The sequence below is a fragment of the Episyrphus balteatus genome, chromosome 4, assembly GCF_945859705.1.
Source record: "Episyrphus balteatus chromosome 4, idEpiBalt1.1, whole genome shotgun sequence".
NCBI lineage: Eukaryota > Metazoa > Arthropoda > Insecta > Diptera > Syrphidae > Episyrphus > Episyrphus balteatus.
This window is the reverse complement of record NC_079137.1, coordinates 73,634,162-73,653,524: the sequence shown is the minus strand read 5'-3', so window position 1 is coordinate 73,653,524 and position 19,363 is coordinate 73,634,162. Positions and strand designations below refer to the sequence as shown.

Here is a 19,363-nt window from a genome sequence, read left to right as displayed (position 1 = left end):
TACCTACTACCTTCTCTATGTTTCTTAGAAAATCATCTCTTAGTGTAAGAGATGGAAGAGTTTCTGTTATAATTACTTTATGGTTATTTTTGGGAAGATCTATACACAAGTTTTACTATGTAACATTCATTAATATTTAAGTTTTAGTTTTAGTTTTTTGAAGTTTAGTACACAAGTTTTTGTTATTTATGCAGTATTTAGTTTTGGAATTAATTATATCAGTGTTAAATTAAAGGGTTTTTCTTCATATTTTTATTAACAAGAAAGTTTTGCTTTGTAAAATTTCATAACATAACTCTTGTTTAAAGTTAAGATTTCAGGATAAATTAGTCTTTGAGCAGGGAGACGGACACAATGAAGAAATTTTGAGTTTAGAAAACCGAGAATCCCGAAGATACAGAATCCAGAAAACCCAAAATCCCGAAAAACCAAAATAATTTTTCCAGATTTCGGGATCCCATTCGGAATTTTAGGTTTTCGGGATTCTGGGTTTTCGGGATTTTGGGGGTTTTCGGGATTTTGGATTTTCGATATTTTGGGTTTTCGGTGTTTCGGTTTTCAGGATTCTGACCCCAACCCCTTTGTGCATCCAAATTAATTGCTAATTACTCTTGTCAACAAAGTTTTTGCCACAAGAACCAAAATATACTTTTCTAGTAATTTTTCGAAAACAGCCAACAGCATTTTATAACGGTAATATTTAAAAAACGAAGGCCAATCAAATTTTTCTGACTTCAGATTCGGATTCAGCACCTCAGAAACTAATAGAAAAGTATATATTTTGGTTCTTGTGGGAAAAAAAAAGTTAAATTTTGTTGACCAGTGTTACATTGAATTAGTCGTCCTTCCGATTGCAAATCAATTTCATTGTTTTGCAAAATAATTTACCTTTATAGCAATTTCGTAGATGTTTTTTGGTTTATATATCAATTTTAACTGCTGCTATAATGGATTTTTCTTCAAACATAAATTTTTCTCTTCCCCATCACGTTCTTAGAATCAAAATTTATTTTGTCACACCCACACGCGTACGTGCCAATGACAACCAACCATAGAATTGAATTCAACAGATCTACTAACTTCCGTTTAAATTTCTTAACCCACACTCTCCCAAAAAAAAAATACAACTAAATTCGACACGTCCCATTAGAGGGACTTCTCGGTTATAAACTTTCCTAATTAATAATAATTGTTTATTTCTTTCATTCTTGGATCCATAATTTATACTGAATTTCATTCTTCACTTAGTTTCACAAAAATACAAACATATAGAAAATTTCTAAACGAAAACGATTCAAATTACCCAAAACGATATAATTTACAAAACATTTGTTACGAAATATTTCATTTTATGAGAGCCAACAGCCAACAGCTAAGAAATACTATTAAACGAAGTTAATAAAGGAAGCCCTTCAAACCGATTGATGATGGTTGTGGGTGACATTGTTATTTGTTATAACACGTTACCATCCAGCAAAAAAAGGACATTCAATAGGAATTTTGGTATTTTGTGTTATATTTCCTTGGAAAATCTGCCATAATTGAAAGTAATTTGAGAAAAGGCAAGGTTTGGGAGAAAGTTAAATCTTTAAGTCACGCGATTTAAAATAAAAAAGAAAAAAAAATTACTCCCTTTTTAAGACATAATTTCTACAAAATCACAAAAAGCATATGAGGGATATTGTTTTTAAAGCTAAACGAAAAGGAGTTAAATCATGTGAAAAAGTGAAACGAAAAAATTGGGTTGTTTTATTTCTGAATCAAGGGAAGGATTAAGCTATTTGGAAGGGATAAGCTTTATGTATTCAATTTTACAACTTTCAGGCTTTTTTATGCTAAGAGTTTTTTTTATGAATTATAAAAACAACTCAGTTATAAAACCAAACAAAAATAAAAAAAAAAAAAAACGAAAAAAAATTATTCCAATGTTTTATTGGCACTTTTAAGTTTAAAGCATTAGAATAAACGCCAATTTACGTGCTTTGGATAAAATGACTCAAAGAACTCAAATTCAAGTTTTATAAAATCCTGTCTGAAGGATTCTTAGTCATTAAAAAAAAAAATGATGAAAGAGAACAAAAATTTTCTACGGAAACAAATATTCAAAATTTAAGAAAACAATATAGTCGGGGTACCACAAGGGAATGGTCTAGGTCCAATTTGCTCACAAGTATCAAACAAACCTTTTGCCTTTGTTAACTTGTATCTCTTTGGGTAGTCACCAAAAGAAGTTGCACCAAAGACATGAAGTATTAAAAATTATGAAATGAACATTTTTGACGTGATAACGTCTTATAAATCAATGAACCATGGCAGCCAACACAAAAAAATGGCGCCATTTTCTCCCGTTCTACTCCAGCACTTTCGCAGTGCTGCATAATTTCAATTCAAAATTAAAAATAAACTATTAGAGATACAAAAATCTTCTATAACTTATTTGAAAGATAATAACCTAAAACTTAATCCAAATGAAGGATTTTAAAAAATTCCGTCATTTAATAGGGTAAACAGGGGTAAAACGGAAAGATGAAATTTGGGTTATAAACTAAACGCATAGTTGTAGAGCTTTGATTGCTATAGATAGATGAGACTAATTTAAGAATAACTGCATTTAAGAAAAAATTCTAAAAAAAATTGAAACTAAGCTATAACGTTTTGTTTGAACGTTGTACACGTGTTGGGGCTATGACAAAATGATGATTTTAGGTAGGGAAATTTTTTTTTTACAATTCTAAAGGTGCCAGGTGAAAGATGAGAGAAAAAAAATTAGGGGTCTAATACGGATTTATTTCCAACACTCTGCGTTTCGAAATATGAAGTTTTTAAAAACACCTTGTTTTTTAGGGGTATTTTTGGGTAGTTTTTGATTTTTAGCTTTTTTTTGGAGCGTTCAAGCGGTTTTGACCTTATGCATACATGTGCAAAAAATGGCATTGTTTAGTGAGTAAAGTATATGGAGTTATAATAGACCATGACCACGAGTAAATGTGTGCGAAGTTTCAATCATTTTCGTAAACACAATTTTAAGATAACGGTAAAATAAAATTTTAGAATTCAACAGGTTATAACTTTTGACCAAGAGCAGATAGAAATTTTATTAAACTTTAATGAGCATCCTGATACAATTACCTTTCAATTGGTGTATCACACATAACGATAGACTAACTACAAGCTACACAATGTTAATTCAAGAAACATGCGAAAACCCTCAAAACACCAGTGGAGTTCTGTTGCCCCCCGAACAGCCACCAGTGTGGGAAGTACCGTAATCTCAGTCTGGAAATTCGACATTGTTGACTTTAAAAAATTCTAACTTCTCTTGTATGCATCTTTGAAATGAGATTGATACGTCATACATATATAAAAGGTGAAATAATATGCTTTCACATGGTTTAATTTTTTCAAAGTTGTTTGTTTTTTTTTTAACTGTTTTTAATGAAATTTGATAGAGTTCAAAAATTCTAGCTTTTTTTGTAGATGTCTCATAGACCTGATCGATATATATATTTTGAGATAAGACAATAAGCTTTCAGATGGTATAAAGTTTTTTATAGTTTTTTAGGGAAAAAAATGGAATTAATGACGTGAGAAGAAGAAAAATTCATGTTTTTTTTTGCTTTTTTTTTATGAAAATGATTGTTTTCAATAAATTATTTTTATACTTTTTGTGCATTGTAAACATTTAAAAATGGTTTTATTCTTAAGAAGAAATACTTGGCTTTTAAATTGCATAATCTTTTTTGGAAGCTTTTAAAATAAAAAAATTAATATAATGAGAAAATAAAAAAGGTATTTTTTTTTAGCTTTTTCTTGTTTGAAATAAGTAAACGCTTCAATTGACTCATTTTAAACAAAACCACACAACCTGTTTTCTGACGACGTTATCACGTAAAATCATCGTCCGTAAACCGGCTTTACAGACAACCTCTTTCTGGTGAGTATTTTTTGCTATCATACTTTCCTACTAGAGGGAAGAATCTAAATAAATCGATATGAAAAATTGAGAGGATAAAATAGGGAACAAGCTCCAAATTGTATTTTAATACCTTAGACTTCAAGAGACAATAAAATACGATTAGTATCAATTGTTTAATGATGAGATTTCCTACAAAAAACATTAAAGTTAATGAATAAACCCTTTATTTTAATTAAAAGATGTTTTTTTATTGGTTTTTAAGACGGTTAAACACTAAAAGGGCGGTCTTGCCCCACTTCCCGTATAAAAAAAAACAATGCAATAACAATTTTCTAAATTTTTTGTTAAACAAGAAAACTTTGTTTGGAAATCAAAACCATTTAAAGCGTTATTTCTAATTTTTAACAATTTTGTATCTGAATTTAAAAAAAAAAAAACTGACATTCCAAGCAAATTTAAACGTAAGAACAAATACGTTCAAAAACACGTCAATAAAGGTATTGGCTCCACAATATTTTAAAATCTGTTTGCAATCCAAAATGCAGTCTAATCACTAAGGATTTTCTTCAAAAATGACAATTTTAAAAAAAAGTAAAACTTCTTTAAAACCAAATTTAAATGTTCAATTCAAGAAGCATATGTTGGTTTAATCTCTTTAACCGATTTTAAAATTACCTCCACAGAGTTCAAAGGAATTAAAACTCAATACCTATTCTTTTATTAATAAAAATAGATTTTTGTTAAAACTCTTAAAAATAATCTTCAAGTCTGTTTAACTTCTTTCAAAAAGGAGTATCAAAATATAAGTCAAATATGTAGGTATTCATTTATTCTTTTAAAAAACCCTCTTGCTCGTTTAAAAAATCCATTTGAACTTTTCAGAGTGAAAATAAAACTCTTAAAAGAGTATTCCAACGTTCATTAAAAATTCTCTTTTATTTCAATTCAGTAATTTTAATCTCAGAGATTCAACCCATTTTCGTGAAATATTTTATAATAATATATTCATAAAAGAAATAATAATAAATGTGTGTAGCGGGAAGAAACATTTCTTTTTTCTTATTTTTGTTGAAATACCAAAACAATTAAAATTATACCATAACCAAGGTCGTTGTCGTTTTCACGCCTTCATATCTTTTTTTCTTCATATTTTGTAATGAAAAGTCCTTAAAATCATTTGGATGAGGAGTTTTTCTTTTAAATGAAAGTTAAATGAGAGAGTGTTGAAAAAAAAAAAGAACTAAACTACACAATCAAATGTTCAAATGTGCGCGCATACCTTCAAGCTAAATCTCTGAATCTTTCAAAACACGTGTGTTTTTTTTGCGTACTCTATACAACAATCTGCCTTTTCTTATACTCTCCGTGTCACATGATTTAAGACCAAAGAAATAAATTTATGAAAATTTTCGAAAATCACTGTTTTCATAATGTGACCATTTTAACCCAAGAAGAAAAAAAATGGCTTAATTACACCCAAATTTTTCAAAGTTGCTACAATTTGAGCTCAAAACTAATTCCTTTTAAGTTTTTTCAATTTTAAATAGTCGTCAATTTTAACCAATCGACTCGGAGTGTATCCTACGAGCAAAGAACATCATCCAAAGTTACTCAAACAGAAAAGCCTCTCTGGCATGAAGTTGTTTTTTAAGTGAGTACGTGTTGTTGTTGTTTCATATACACAATACCCGTATCCCGGCCCGTCATAAATAACTCTTGGAAGGTAGAAATAGCAAAAAAAAAAACTTCCCTCGAGAAATAAAAATAAAAAGCCCTGTCCTCGAGGTGTAAAAAATGTAATATTTTTTTTTCTACTTCTTCTTCTTGTTTGTCTTATCGCACTGAACTGTGTGCCTTGAATATGAAAAACTAGTTGGCACTCAAGTATTGTTTTAGATTAAAAAAACGAAAAAAAACTTACCTCATAGGATCCAGCTGTATCAAGAATATCCAAAGTTAGACTTACTCCAGCTATCGAAAAATTCCCTTGGTGCATCTCTTCGATTGTTCTTTTGTATTTCGTAGAAAATGTGTTGTAGAGAAACTGGTTGATGATGGAGGTTTTACCAACTTTGGCCGATCCCATGACGACAATTTTATGTCGGGCATTTGACGGGCTAACACTGTCATCTACTGCATTATGTCGTCCGACTCTGTGGTAAGAAAGAAAAAAAATAATAATTAATTTGTTTTTTGTGATTGTGCGTGATGTTCATGCAAATATTTGTTGGTCATTTATTTTAAAGAAGTTGTCGACATGTGAGATAAGAGAGTAAGTTCAACGTTAAGGTTGAATATTTTTTATGGATTTAGTAAATACTTGAGCCTGATAAAAATAACCTTCTTTTTGTAAAATTTTCAAATAACAATGAATAAAAATAAATTCTCAAAAAAAAAAAACTAAACATTTTTGTTGATAAATTTATAGTCCTAAAATATTAGTTCAAAAAATTGATGAAAGTGAATTTCAATAACACCGCTCAACACACAAAAATTTTCCAGACAGTTGTTTATCATTTCTTACTAAATTTAGGGTGCTGATTTCAAAAATAACATTAGTTTTTTTCTAGCATCTCTAGTTTTTAAATTATTCATACATAAAAAGGCATAGAAATTTATACAATTTTTTTTTGTAACATTTTTTTTTATTTAAAAAAAATTTTTTTGTATTTTTATTTTACAATTGAAACAAATTTTTCCAACAAAACTTTAAAAACGATTGTGAAAATAAAATCTAAAAAAAATAGTATGAAATCACCCCCAAAATGTGAAAAATGAAAATATCTAAAAAAAACTAGAGCTCCCAGAAAGCAACCAATGTGATTTTTAGGCTAAGTGAACCCAAATGCATTAGGTTCGACAAAGAATTTTCTGAAAAATGTTAACAAACAGTTAAAATAAGCATTACTTTAAAATTAGTATACGGAATCACCACCAAAATCTGGAAAACTTAAATATTGCAAAAAATAGAGCTCCTAGAAATATATGTATGAATGTGATTTTTAGGTTTACTGACCCTAAATACATTAAGTTTAATATAAATTTTTATGGAAAACTCTAATAAACGCTCAAAATAAGGAAAACTGAAAAATAAGTATGAAAATTCCCCACATATGAATAATTAAATATTTTAAAAACTAGAGCTGCTAGAAAAAAACCAATATGATTTTTGAGCTTACTGAACCCAAATTTATAAAATTTGATATAGATCTTTCTTGAAAATTTTAAAAAGTTGAAAATTGTTGGCCAGTGTAATTTATTGGAACTCATGTTCTTTAAATTTTTTTTCAACTCCGAACTCATTGAAAAAATAAAATGTTTGAATTAATACTAAACTACATTGGTCACATTTTGCAATTGACTTGTGAAAACATAGCCGTAGCTAGGATTTCATTTCGGGGGGGGGGGGGGGGGTTAGCTCAGACCAAACAAAATTTTTTTTTTAGAAATCACAATACTTTGTATCAACTATATGTAACTGCAGTCAATTCTAAATCCCGCTAAATTAAATAGTCATTTGAACTGTGTAGAAGCGAAAAATTTGACAATATCCTTTTTAAGTATTTTTTAGAAGAGTAATTCGTAGTTAAAAGTTTAAAAAAGCCCTGCTTACGGTAAACGAATTTAAAAATGGCCGAATATTCAGCAGCATCTCTAGTTTTGTAGGCACAAAGAGTGATAAGTTGGTTGATATAAATTGCGAGCGTTAGCGAGCAAGAAAATTTTTTTTAAGAAACAAATTTTAACCATTCTAAGGCTTTATAAAAAAAATTATTTCGTACAATTTAATAAATAAAACATTGAAAAATGGACTTTTTCTTGCACTGAAATTATGTAGCAGAAAATTGACAGGTACATTCTATCTATTGAGTTCTAAATTAAATTAGCAATACTTAAAAACCAAAATTTTAAATAATCCAAGTTGTTTGACATGAGCTAATTACACTGTTCAACAAGGTTTTTGTTACAGAAACCAGGGTATACTTTTCTATAGGCTGAGCTCGAATCCGAAGTCAGAAAAATTCTATCACATCACGTTTTGGAAATATTCCCGTTAGAAAATCGAAAATGCCGATTTTTACCAGTTTTCAAAGTTATTTTTTAGCGTTTACTTATTTTTTTTAAATTAAATTTGTAACAGTTTCTAAAAGAATTGTGTCAAAATTTGAAAGCGATTGGTACAGAACTTTTCGATATTTGCTATTAAAAGCAAATAAATATGAGATGCCCCAAACACTTTGATTTCAAGTTATGATTTCTCGAGGAAGAAAATAGATATTTAAAAGATTTAAACGGATTTAGAGAGACAAAACTTAATTCTTTTAGAAAGTAAAAAGCGGCATTTTCGATTTTCTAACGGGAATATCTCAAAAACGTGATGTGATCGAATTTTTCTGACTTCGGTTTCGAGCTCAGCACACAAAAAACCTATAGAAAAGTATACCCTGGTTTCTGTAAAAAAAAAGAAGTTTAATTTTGTTGACCAGTGTTATACTTCACTTTGAAATTTAACAATAAACTGAAATTGTTTAATTTTATAATTTGAAACAAAAGAATAACGAAATGTTGTAAATACAGTGCTTTGCAAAAGTATAATCGCACCATATAAAAATGCTATTTATATAAAACCGAGTATTGCAGCGACACTTTACTATTTTTTTATTAAAGCGGATCAAAAAACAAGAATATTCAGAAGAACAAAATGTCCCGTTACTTTCTCTTATAATTTTTAGAAATTTTTCTTCCATTGCAAAAGTATAATCGCATTTTTTTTATTTTGAGTATGGCCAACAAGGTTTTTGTTACAGAAACCAAGATATACTTTTCTAAAGGTTTTTTATGTGCTGAGCTCGAATCCGAACTCAGAAAAATTCTATCACATGGCGTCTTTGAGATATTCCCGTTAGAAAATCGAAAATCCCGCTTTTTACCAGTTTTCGAGGTTATTTCGTAGCGTTGGTAGGTACTACAGTCTCTGAATAAATCGATACATTTATTTTCGCTTACATACTGGATTTAAGGTTAACATAGAACAAAAGTGGGTAATAAGCAACTGAAGATATCTCGGACGACAGTAGAAAAGATGTCTGAAAGATTTAAATAGATTTAAGGGTACCTAATATTTCAAAAACGAGATGTGATCGAATAAGTCCGTCTTTGGATTCGAGTTCGGCCACCGAAACCCTTTGAAAAAGCATAGTTTAGTCTCGGTACCAAAAACCCTGCATAAGTACTTGTGGTATTTAAAGGGTTATTAAAAGAGCATTTTAAGGTGTTATCATAGTGCTTAAGGAAATGGTCAAAGAGATAAAAACTCTTTGTAATGGACCAAACAATTTTTGTTTTCCTTTATACAAACTTCATCGACAGCTTCTGCAACAATGCAAAATTGGTAGTGATTTTAAGGGAGATTTTCATGTAGGTAATCAAATCACTAAAATACAAAAACAAATCATTTAGTGCTGCACATATTAGACTTGTATATGTGTATAATATAGGTATCTTTTGATTTTCTGAAAAAAAATTTCGGGGGGGGTTATGTGTGAAAATGATTACACAAATTAGTTTTCTTAAACCCAATCGAATAAGAGCAGGTTAATTTTGCTTGATTTGTTTCTTGCTCTTAACTACTAAATTTTCGATTTTGACTTTTTTGCATATTTGGAGTTCGGGCATTGTTTCTGATTTATTCTCATTCATTTTTTTAGCCTAGGTCTTCAAATAAGTCAAAAAATTTAGAATGTATTTTTGATTTTTTTCATTTTTATATGCAAATTGCGATATTAGATTTAGTGTTTCCCTCCATAACTCAGAAGTAAGAAAAAATGTAATTAGGGCCTTTACGAGATTATGGCAGTACAGGGGGTCTCAGTCGCAGTTACCCAGATGAATACACAGATGAATAACAATAACATGGAGGTAATTTATAAGCAAAAATACTTATGCATGCGGTAATTTTATCGTTTTCGCTTTGTTCTCAATTAATAACAACCTATTCTTAAATATTATTTTAGAATAATTCCATCCACGAATAAATTATTATTATTTTCTTAAACTTTCTTGCAATTGATTCCAAACTGATTTGGCATTGGTCTAATGTATTTTTATATTGCTACAGCGAGGTTTGATTTACTGTCGAATATTAAACAAAAAAAGTTCCAATTTTCTTTTGAGCAGTATTTTCAGACTTATATCATATTTACTCTCCCAAATGGAACAAAATAGTACTAAAGTACCACAATTTTTTTTTTTTTTGTTTTTCGTTTTATTACTTGGTTTTGGGCATAATGAAAAAAAAATGGGAAAATAAAATTTTGGTTTTTTTTTAATAAATTTTTCGAAAACGGGACAGTTTTTAAGTCTTGATAATTATACTACAAAATTACATACCAACTTGATTTTGAAAATTATTATTTAAACAAAATTTTTGTCTTCTTTCTTATAAAAATAAGAGAATTAATGCTCAAAAATTCATCGATTCAGCTTCAATCGCATTTTCTGGCAAACTATCATTTATGACTTAACCCCTTTGTATCCGGCGGCAAAGAATTCCTTTTCGGCATTTCTTTAATAAACCCTTTGAATATTCGGATATTATGCGAAAATTCAGTATCTAAACCGATTTTTATAGATATAAGTAGTATTTTATTTACCATGGTGGTGTTACGGGACAAGTTTCAAATCTTCTTAGTTTCATCAAAAATTACATTTAAATGATCTAGAATTTTCATCATTAACGTGCAAGATTGTGTAATTGAGAAAACATTTTCTTCTATAAAAGATTTGTTGAAATAATTTCTGGAGTCGTATTGAGTATTAAATTGGGAGTAGTATTGGGAAAAAAATGAAAAAAAAATATTTTCAAGTTGGGTGCCATATTTCAAGGTGATTGATAATCTTCATACTAACTTCCTAACATCAAAACGACACATTATTTATGTGAAAATGGTGGCAAACATCAAGTTGTTTTTTATTTGTTGGAAAATCTATTTTTAAAGCTAAAATTCAAAAATTTTGTTCAAGTTCAAAAAAATTTCTTAAAATTTTTTTTTTATTAAAGCTATTACAATTTCTTCTTTAAAATGACTTTTATTATAATCATTGAATATTGATGTTTGCAATGAGTCTGTAAAAATAGATAGGTATTGAACAAACCACAAAATTGCCTTTTGGCAATACAGAAAGAAGATATAAAACAACAGAATTCTGAGAAAATTGTTCTATTGAAAAAAATGTTCTTTGACAGGAAATTAAAAAGAGATAGAAGAAAACAAAATAATTAAGGTTTTTTTTTTGTAGGTGCATGTTGGAACATACGTAAGCCTCAGGATTGACCACAACTTCTCACTACTCTACGATATATACATATCTTCCGAAAATTCTAAATTTATTTTAAAACTTTCCACAGAAAATTCAATTATATTTCAAATTTCAAAATGCTATTTCCCAAAACTTCAAAAACATACATTTTGGTTACAAATCTATCAAAAATCCCTTTCCTTAATTCTAAGTTTTATTAAAATAGTTTCATAGTCCTTAAGTAAACCAAAAAAACCCATCAATAAATGAAAATGTCAAATTGTCAGGTCAGGGTTAAAATATCCTATAACTAATAAGAGAAATGGAATTTCATGATCATATACATAATCCTCACAAAAGAACTTCAGGAATCGAATAATGATTTATTACCCTGAGTTAAGAACATTTCTTGACATGAATAGAATTCTTTTGACGAAAACTAATTACTTTGAGCATTTTGAGTCGTTAAGAAAATTGGTATATCTCACTTTCAGCTCTAAGCCATTCATATATTTCTAACTGAAAATGCATATAGAAGAATGTTGAATATTAATGATCAAATCAACAGGTTAATTAGAAAAGCTCTTGACCTGTTCACATTACCAAGATACATCGTTTTTTTTGCTGTCCTGTATAATGTAATTCGAATACCTCTTCAAAAATAATCTTCTTATTTTAATTTATCTCTATGATAATGTGTTCGGTCTCTTATTTTTTGTTGTTTGTTATTTATCTTTTCTATCTTTCTAAGAATGTGTTAATATTCTCTCTCTATCTCATTTCATCATAACTTATTTACTTACTTATCTCGTTTTTGTTTATCTTCATTGTCGTCCTTGTTCATAAACGAGGGCTGCAGACTGAATCGTCTCCTTAAATGTCTTCCTTTCATATTTGTGGTGTCCTGTGTTTATGATTGACTTTTTTGGGTTTACCACAAAAGCAAAGAGAGATAAGGTGGGTTTTTTTTTTTTGGGGAAACAACACACACAAAATTATATATCTATAAGATCCTTAAGATGAATGGACGTCCTTGATAGTATTAGATATGTATCTTGTTTGTTTGTCTTTTTCTAAGTTATTTTTGGGAATTGAAACTTGACGCAGAGTCAAGTTGGTTTATTTGACCAAGAAATTGTAACCCAAAAATATATATAATTTTGTTTGTCTTTTTTGAATTGAAGAGATAACACGATAGTCCTTGATGATTTTGTTTGTAAGGATCTGAAAAAAAAGAAAGAAAAAAAAAATAAATGACTTTTTTTGGTATAATTTGGTATCAAAAAGTTAAGTTTTTTTACAAAATTACCAATAAAATACGAATTTGAATGTTTTAATTTATTTTTTATTTTCACGAAGGACCTTTTTAATAGACAAATCAACATGTCCCTTTTATATTTGAATGGGTTCAAATCGATCAATTAAAAACAGTATACAAGTACCTATCTTTTCTCTTCATTGCTATCAGAGGGTGAAATTTTAATTTTTTTTTTTTTTGTTTTTTTCTTTTTTCCAATTTTAATTTTCATGACCTTCTTTTGCGCTCGCTAAATATATTTCTCCTTTTTCTGATTAAAATCAACAATCCATTTTACTGTGCAAACAATATCATTGTTAGATATACTTTTCAACGATATCTTATTTCTTCTCAATTAAGAAGGAACACAGAAAAAAAATAACACAATTTTGCTTCAAACCAATTGGAGTGTGTAAAGATACCCGAAAAAAATCATTAATTTGAGGAAACAAAGAGTATATCCTTTAGGGTTAAGTTTCAGCATTATTAGAATTTTTTATCTTTTAGGATGAGTACTTAAAAAATTAGAAATTACATTCGTCATCGATTAATTGACTAGCAATTTAGCAGAATTTTTAAGGTGGTAGTAGTGGTAAAGGAATGATTTTCGATTACATGAGAATTCTCTTTCAATATCTTTTAAAAATGTTGAAAAGCTCTACAATTTATTTAGTAGTTTTGCAAATATAATATAGAAATATGTAATAATTATTACTTAGTTAATAATGATCACAAAGTACTTTTAGATGATCAGAAAAAAATGCATTGGAAACAGTGTTGTACAATGTAGATACTCGTATTAATTACAAAACAGGACTCATCAAAAAAAATTGAAAAAAAAAATGCATATTTGAGTAATGAGGACCTTGCAACTATTTATTTTGAAACGGTTAAAATAATGAATAAATAATTTAATCCAAGAAAAACAACTTTACATGTTAAATTATAAATATATTTATTTATTATTTATGAATTATGATTATTTAAAAAAAAAATCAAAAAGATTATATATTTCGAATTGGGAATTTAAAGTTTCATATTTTGATTACCAAACCAATAAAGTCAATTTCCGGTTTCATTGTTCTTTGTTGCAATTAATCGAAATGCATACCTTTTTAATTTTTTTTTTTTTTTATAAAATATATTTAGAGTAAATAATTCAGGAAACCAATAATAATTAATAAATCAAAAGTATTAAAGCAAAATTAAAAATGAACCATATTCATAAATGACACTAACGTTAGTTATTTTTTTCGCGTTTGTGGGAGTTTATACTGTGATTACTTTTGCTCTTTGTGTTTTACTAATATTGTTTGCCTGTGTATCATTAATTTGTATATTGAATAAAAAATGTTTTTATGGTATATGTATAATAGGGTGCTTCTTAAAAATCAATTTTCGAAATTTTAATGGGACACCCTCTCATTTTGTTCTTCCTGCCTTAAATATAAATTGGGTAAAATTTGGCCCAGTTTAAACACGTTCTAGGGGTCGCTACCACAATTCAAAGTTTTGAAAAATACACCAAATTTTTTTTTTTCTCAAAAAATTTTAAAATTTTTAATCAGAATTAAGTACTTTATATTAAATCTTTAACTGTTTTGAAAGAAATTTTGATAAAAATACAGGGGAAGTTTAATTTTGAATATTTTTGAATTTGACATTTTTTTTGTGTTATTCTGTAGAATAGCTATTTGAGTGATTTTTCTTAATTGAAAAATCCAATGATTTTATCTGATTATTTTTGAGCCTAATATCTTTATTTGACAGACAGTTAGCTGACTGTTTATTAGAAGATTGAAAAATCGGGTCTTAAGCGTACGTTAAAATTTTTTGTTGCAATCGATATTTTTGTTTTACTTAAATCTTTATTGAATGATAGCGACCCCTAAATTTTAATATTAAAATCGGAAAAAAATACCATATACTATGCTTATATGGTAGAACATAATACAGGGGTGTCCCATTAAAAAATCGAAAAAAAAATTTTTTCGACCATATAAGAAGCACCCTAATGTATAAAGTTGAAAAATAATTTAATTTTGTTTTTTTAGGAAAAGATTTTTTTTTTAATTTGGAAGGAACATAAAGTTTTGAACTAAAAAAAAACATAATAAAGTAAAAAAAAAACTCGCAGAAGAATAACCAGGACAAGGAAAAAGTAATATTATCCCTCTGTCGGCACACGGGTGCGAATTTGGCTAGAATTGACTCAAAATCACTTATATATAGAAACTTAACGTCAAACAAAATATTCTCGTGTAAAACTAAATAATTTTTATTTGATTATTGACTAGCACCGGTAAAAAATATAAGAATTGAGTGGAAGCGATTCAAACAGTTTTATTGGATTTCAGAGTGAAACCAATCGAAAACGACATAATTTTTTATTAGTATGTTTTTAGATTAAGGACCAATTTTTCAATAGCCAGATAAATTAGTTAGAGCTTATTCGTATGAATATCTATTTTTTTTATATTGACATTATTCGTTTTTTGTTTAAATGATTATTGAAAAATCAAGGCTAAGAATAATTTTATTACAGATTCCTGAAGAAGGTTTTAATCACAACCAAAACGTCGATGAAAAATTAGAATAAAGGACGAACTTGACTTCAAACCCACGTGGGAGTGAAAATCATATAAAAAAGGTCACGAAGATAGAAATAATCTACGAATTTTAATGTTTTTAAAATTCACGTCGACCAAATTTTGTTTTCAAAAGACCAATGCGCCAACATTTACGATAGTTTAACAATGAATTTTTTTGCAAAACGATATTTTTATAAAAATCGAATGGGCACTTTTGAGTTCAAAATGGAGTTAAAATCAAAAAGAAGCTATATTTTCGAAAATTTTGTTAAATCGTTTTGTTGCATCTGTTTAAAACTAAAACTACATAGATAGTTATCGTTATTATTTTGAATTTGAAAAAAAAATTTCGTATATTGAACAAAAAAAACATAATTTATGACATAATTGTCTGTAAAGCCGGTTTACTGACTACGATGATTTTACGTGATAACGTCGTTAGAAAACAGGTTGTGTGCTTTTGTTTAAAATGAGTCATTTAAAGCGTTTACTTATTTCAAACAATCATAATTTACAAGAAAAAGCTTAAAAAAATACCTTTTTTATTTTCTCATTAGGTATATTAATTTTTTTATTTGAAAAGCTTAAAAAAAAAATTATGCAATTTAAAAGCCAAGTATTTCTTCTTAAGAATAAAACCATTTTTTAATGGTTTTTAATGAAAACAATCATTTTCATAAAAAAAAGCAAAAAAAACATGAATTTTTATCTTCTCACGTCATTAATTCCATTTTTTCTCTAACAACCTATACAATCTTTTATACCATCTGAAAGCTTATTGTCTTGGCTCAAAATATATATATCGATCAGGTCTGTGAGACATCTACAAAAAGAGCTAGAATTTTTTGAACTCGATCAAATTTCATTAAAAAAAGCAACAAAACATTTATTTTTCTGTCCTCACACTATGGAATCAATTTTTTTGTTTGACAATATATAAAAACTTTTATACCATGTGAAACCCTATTATTTCACCTTTCATATGACAAGAGAAGTTAGAATTTTTTAAAGTCAACCATGTCGAATACTATTTTCACGATGTGGTTGTTCATTTTCTATAAGTTTTTGCTTTTTTTTTGTAAATCATGCTTTTTGAACTGAAATCATGTTTTTTATCATGTTTTTTAAAATTTCGAAATGGCAGCACTGAAACGCAGAGTGTTGAAAAAAAAATCCGTATCAGGCGCCTAATTTTTTTTCCCTCATCTTTCACCTGGCAACTTTAGAATTGTCAAAAAAAATTCTCCCTACCTACCAAAAATCATCATTTTGTCATAGCCAACACGTGTACAACGTTCAAACAAAACGTTATAGCTTAGTTTAAAATTTTTTTAGAATTTTTTCTTAAATGCAGTTATTCTTAAATTAGTTTTATCTATGTATAGCAAAAAAAATCAACTCTCTACGACTTCGCGTTTAGATTTTAGCCTAAATTTCATCTTTTCGTTTTACCCCTGTTTACCCTATTAAATGAGGGAATTTTTTAAAAATCCTTCATTTGGATTAAACTTAAGGTTATTATCTTTCAAATAAGCTATAGAAGATTTTTGTACCTCTAAGAGTTTATTTTTAATTTCGAATTGAAATTTTTTGCTGCACTGCGAAAGTGCGAGAGTGGAACGGGAGAAAATGGTGTCACTTTTTTGTATTGGCTGCCATAGTTCATCGATTTATAAGAAGTTATCACGTCAAAAAATAACCCGCCCAAAAAGCCATTTTTTTCAGATTTGATTACTAAACAACAAGCAAAACCAGACCTAAACGAAAAAAGCTGGATTTTCAACATTCATTGACATTATTTTCAATTATTTAAAAAAAACTAATTTAAAGATTCATATTCATATCACATATAGTTTATGTGTGTGGATCAAAGTGGATAAAATGGGTTTTGATTCTAGTCCACACATGTGTTTTATTTAAAATGCAAAACAAAATTTATGTTTTCGGTTTCATTGGATTTTTATGCTGCCAATCATACAAACAAAAATTAATTTTTCATTGTATTATGTTATAAAATAAATTTATTGCGTCCACATTTTTTAAAAGACAACCAGGCAACCAATTAATAAATCAAGAAAAAAAAAGTGTCTCTTTATGTTTGGTTAATTTTTTAAATTCCAATATTTTGGTTACAATACATATTTTCTGCATTTATTTTATTATTTAAAAAAAAATTTCCTTATATTTTTACGTGAGATAAAATTTTTTCACAGGCAAATCAATTGTACGAAAGTAATTTTATTATCTATTTTACTATTTTATTTATTTTTTTTTTATTTCTTTTCGAAATTTTTATAAAATTAAATTAGGTATGAATGAAATTTCCGCTTAAATAGCTAATTTAATTCATGCGAACAAATTTAATATTCATTCATGAACGAAATATAATATTGATGAACACATATTTCACTAAAAGTAAAAATGAAATTATTGAATGACGTGACGTGATGACAATATTTAATCAATTTGAAACAATTCCAATTCAATATTCTAGCCAATATAATCAGTAATTGCATATTGGTGGGGTTGTTTCTGGTGTGACTATATGCCAACAACTATAATAAACAAGTGTGCGTGTTATTCATTCATTATTGAAATGTGTGACTTAAACACAACAAGCTTAATTAAACAATAACAAATAATTATAATATAATTCAATATGTAAATGTATCTATGTTGTTGTTGTTGTTGTTGTTGTGTTGTTTCACATGACTCAATCATAAAATCAATCAAAATAATTAACACTTAATTTCTAGACCAAGCAAGCAAAAAATATATTCCACACCAAAAAAACATAAATAAAATTATAATTTCAGCAAGAAAATCCACTTAGGGAGTAGATTTTTATCAAATCTTCAAAAAGATAACTTAAATACACAAATTAATTGTGTGGAACTATAGCAAAAACCAAAAACCATTATAGTCTTCTGTTGTAGTCAATGAGGTCAAACACGAACATCTTCAATTGTGAACATCAGTAGATCTTCATAGAAAAAAAAGAACATTCGTTATGGTGTTTCTTTTTTTGTTTGTTTGTGTTTTTTGTTTTTCCTTGATTACTTCTCATCAATCACCACAAGAGATATAATTTTCTCTGAACATGAAAAAGGAAAATATCTAAGATGAAATTAAGCTAATTGCCAATCAAGAAATCCTAATCGCTGCAATTTGTTTTTTTTTTTTTCTGGAACATCCTTATGCGTGTATTTTGTTAATATTCGTTTATATTAAAAAAAATGTCATCAGGAAGTTAGATTCAATTGAATCGGTCGTAAGAAAAATATTCCTGCTTCCTTAAATTCATACAACAAAAATAAAATCAACATTTTTTATATGACTTTGCTTAGGTACATTCAGGAGATACAAACGACAGTCAAAATATGTCTCCCAAGTTTTTAAAGATTATTTTTATTACTTTAGAAAGAATTTTACGAAATTTTGTTGCGGGAAAAGGAACGTATAAAACTCAAAACATAATTGATGTTATTTAAATTTGAAACTTTTTGTAGTGATGAAACAAAAAAGCGACAGGAAATATCAATTGATTATAACTTTTTTTGTTTTAATAGATAGATGAATGAATGAATTCATACTGTAGATAGGTAATATTTCATATTCAAAATCCTGAGATAACGGTGAAACAATGTTCTTTTTCTAAACACGTTATATCTTTTGATCTAAAACACATACAAATTTGATCTAACTTTGATACACATGCTCATAATATAACCTTTCATTTAATATGTCACACATTACGGTACGTGATCTACAAGTCACAAAATCTTAAATTGAAAAACCTCAAAATAGCTGTGGAGATCTGTTGCCGAATTCTTCCTTTTTTGTAGGCATCGTAGAAATTTGATTAAAGCGTCATATAAAAGGTGAAATAAGCTCTAAGATGATGTTAAATTTACTATAGGTTGTCATTTAAAAAAATGGAATTAATGGTGTTAAAAGAGAAAAAAGATTGATTTATTTTTTCTTTTTTTTTTTATGAAAACTGATTGAGTTAAAAAAATTCTAGCTCTTTTTGTAGATGTTGTATAGGCATGGTCGATAAAAATATTTTGAGCTAAAACAATAAGCTTTCAGATGATATAAAATTTATTATAAGTTGTCATAAAAAAAATAGATTTAATAGTGTTAGAAGAAAAAAAAATTGTTTTGCTTTTTTTTAATAAAGAATGATTGTTTTAAATAAATTTTTTTTATACTTTTTTTGCATTGTAAAAATTTAAGTATGACCTTATTCTTTAAGAA

The 19,363-nt window shown here is 27.7% G+C and overlaps 1 protein-coding gene across 1 annotated transcript in view; it reads right to left on the bottom strand.

Annotated features, from left to right (window-relative positions):
* The window catches only part of LOC129918881 (ras-related protein Rap-1b), a 47,086-nt gene that overhangs the window by 11,434 nt on the left and 16,289 nt on the right, over positions 1–19,363 (bottom strand). The window contains exons 2-3 of the mRNA XM_055999626.1: positions 12,019–12,439; positions 5,838–6,069 (exon numbers count right to left, since the gene is read on the bottom strand). Of these exons, the coding sequence (XP_055855601.1) occupies positions 5,838–6,069; positions 12,019–12,107 (321 nt within the window). The 5' untranslated portion in view covers positions 12,108–12,439. The remainder of the gene's footprint in view (positions 1–5,837; positions 6,070–12,018; positions 12,440–19,363) is intronic.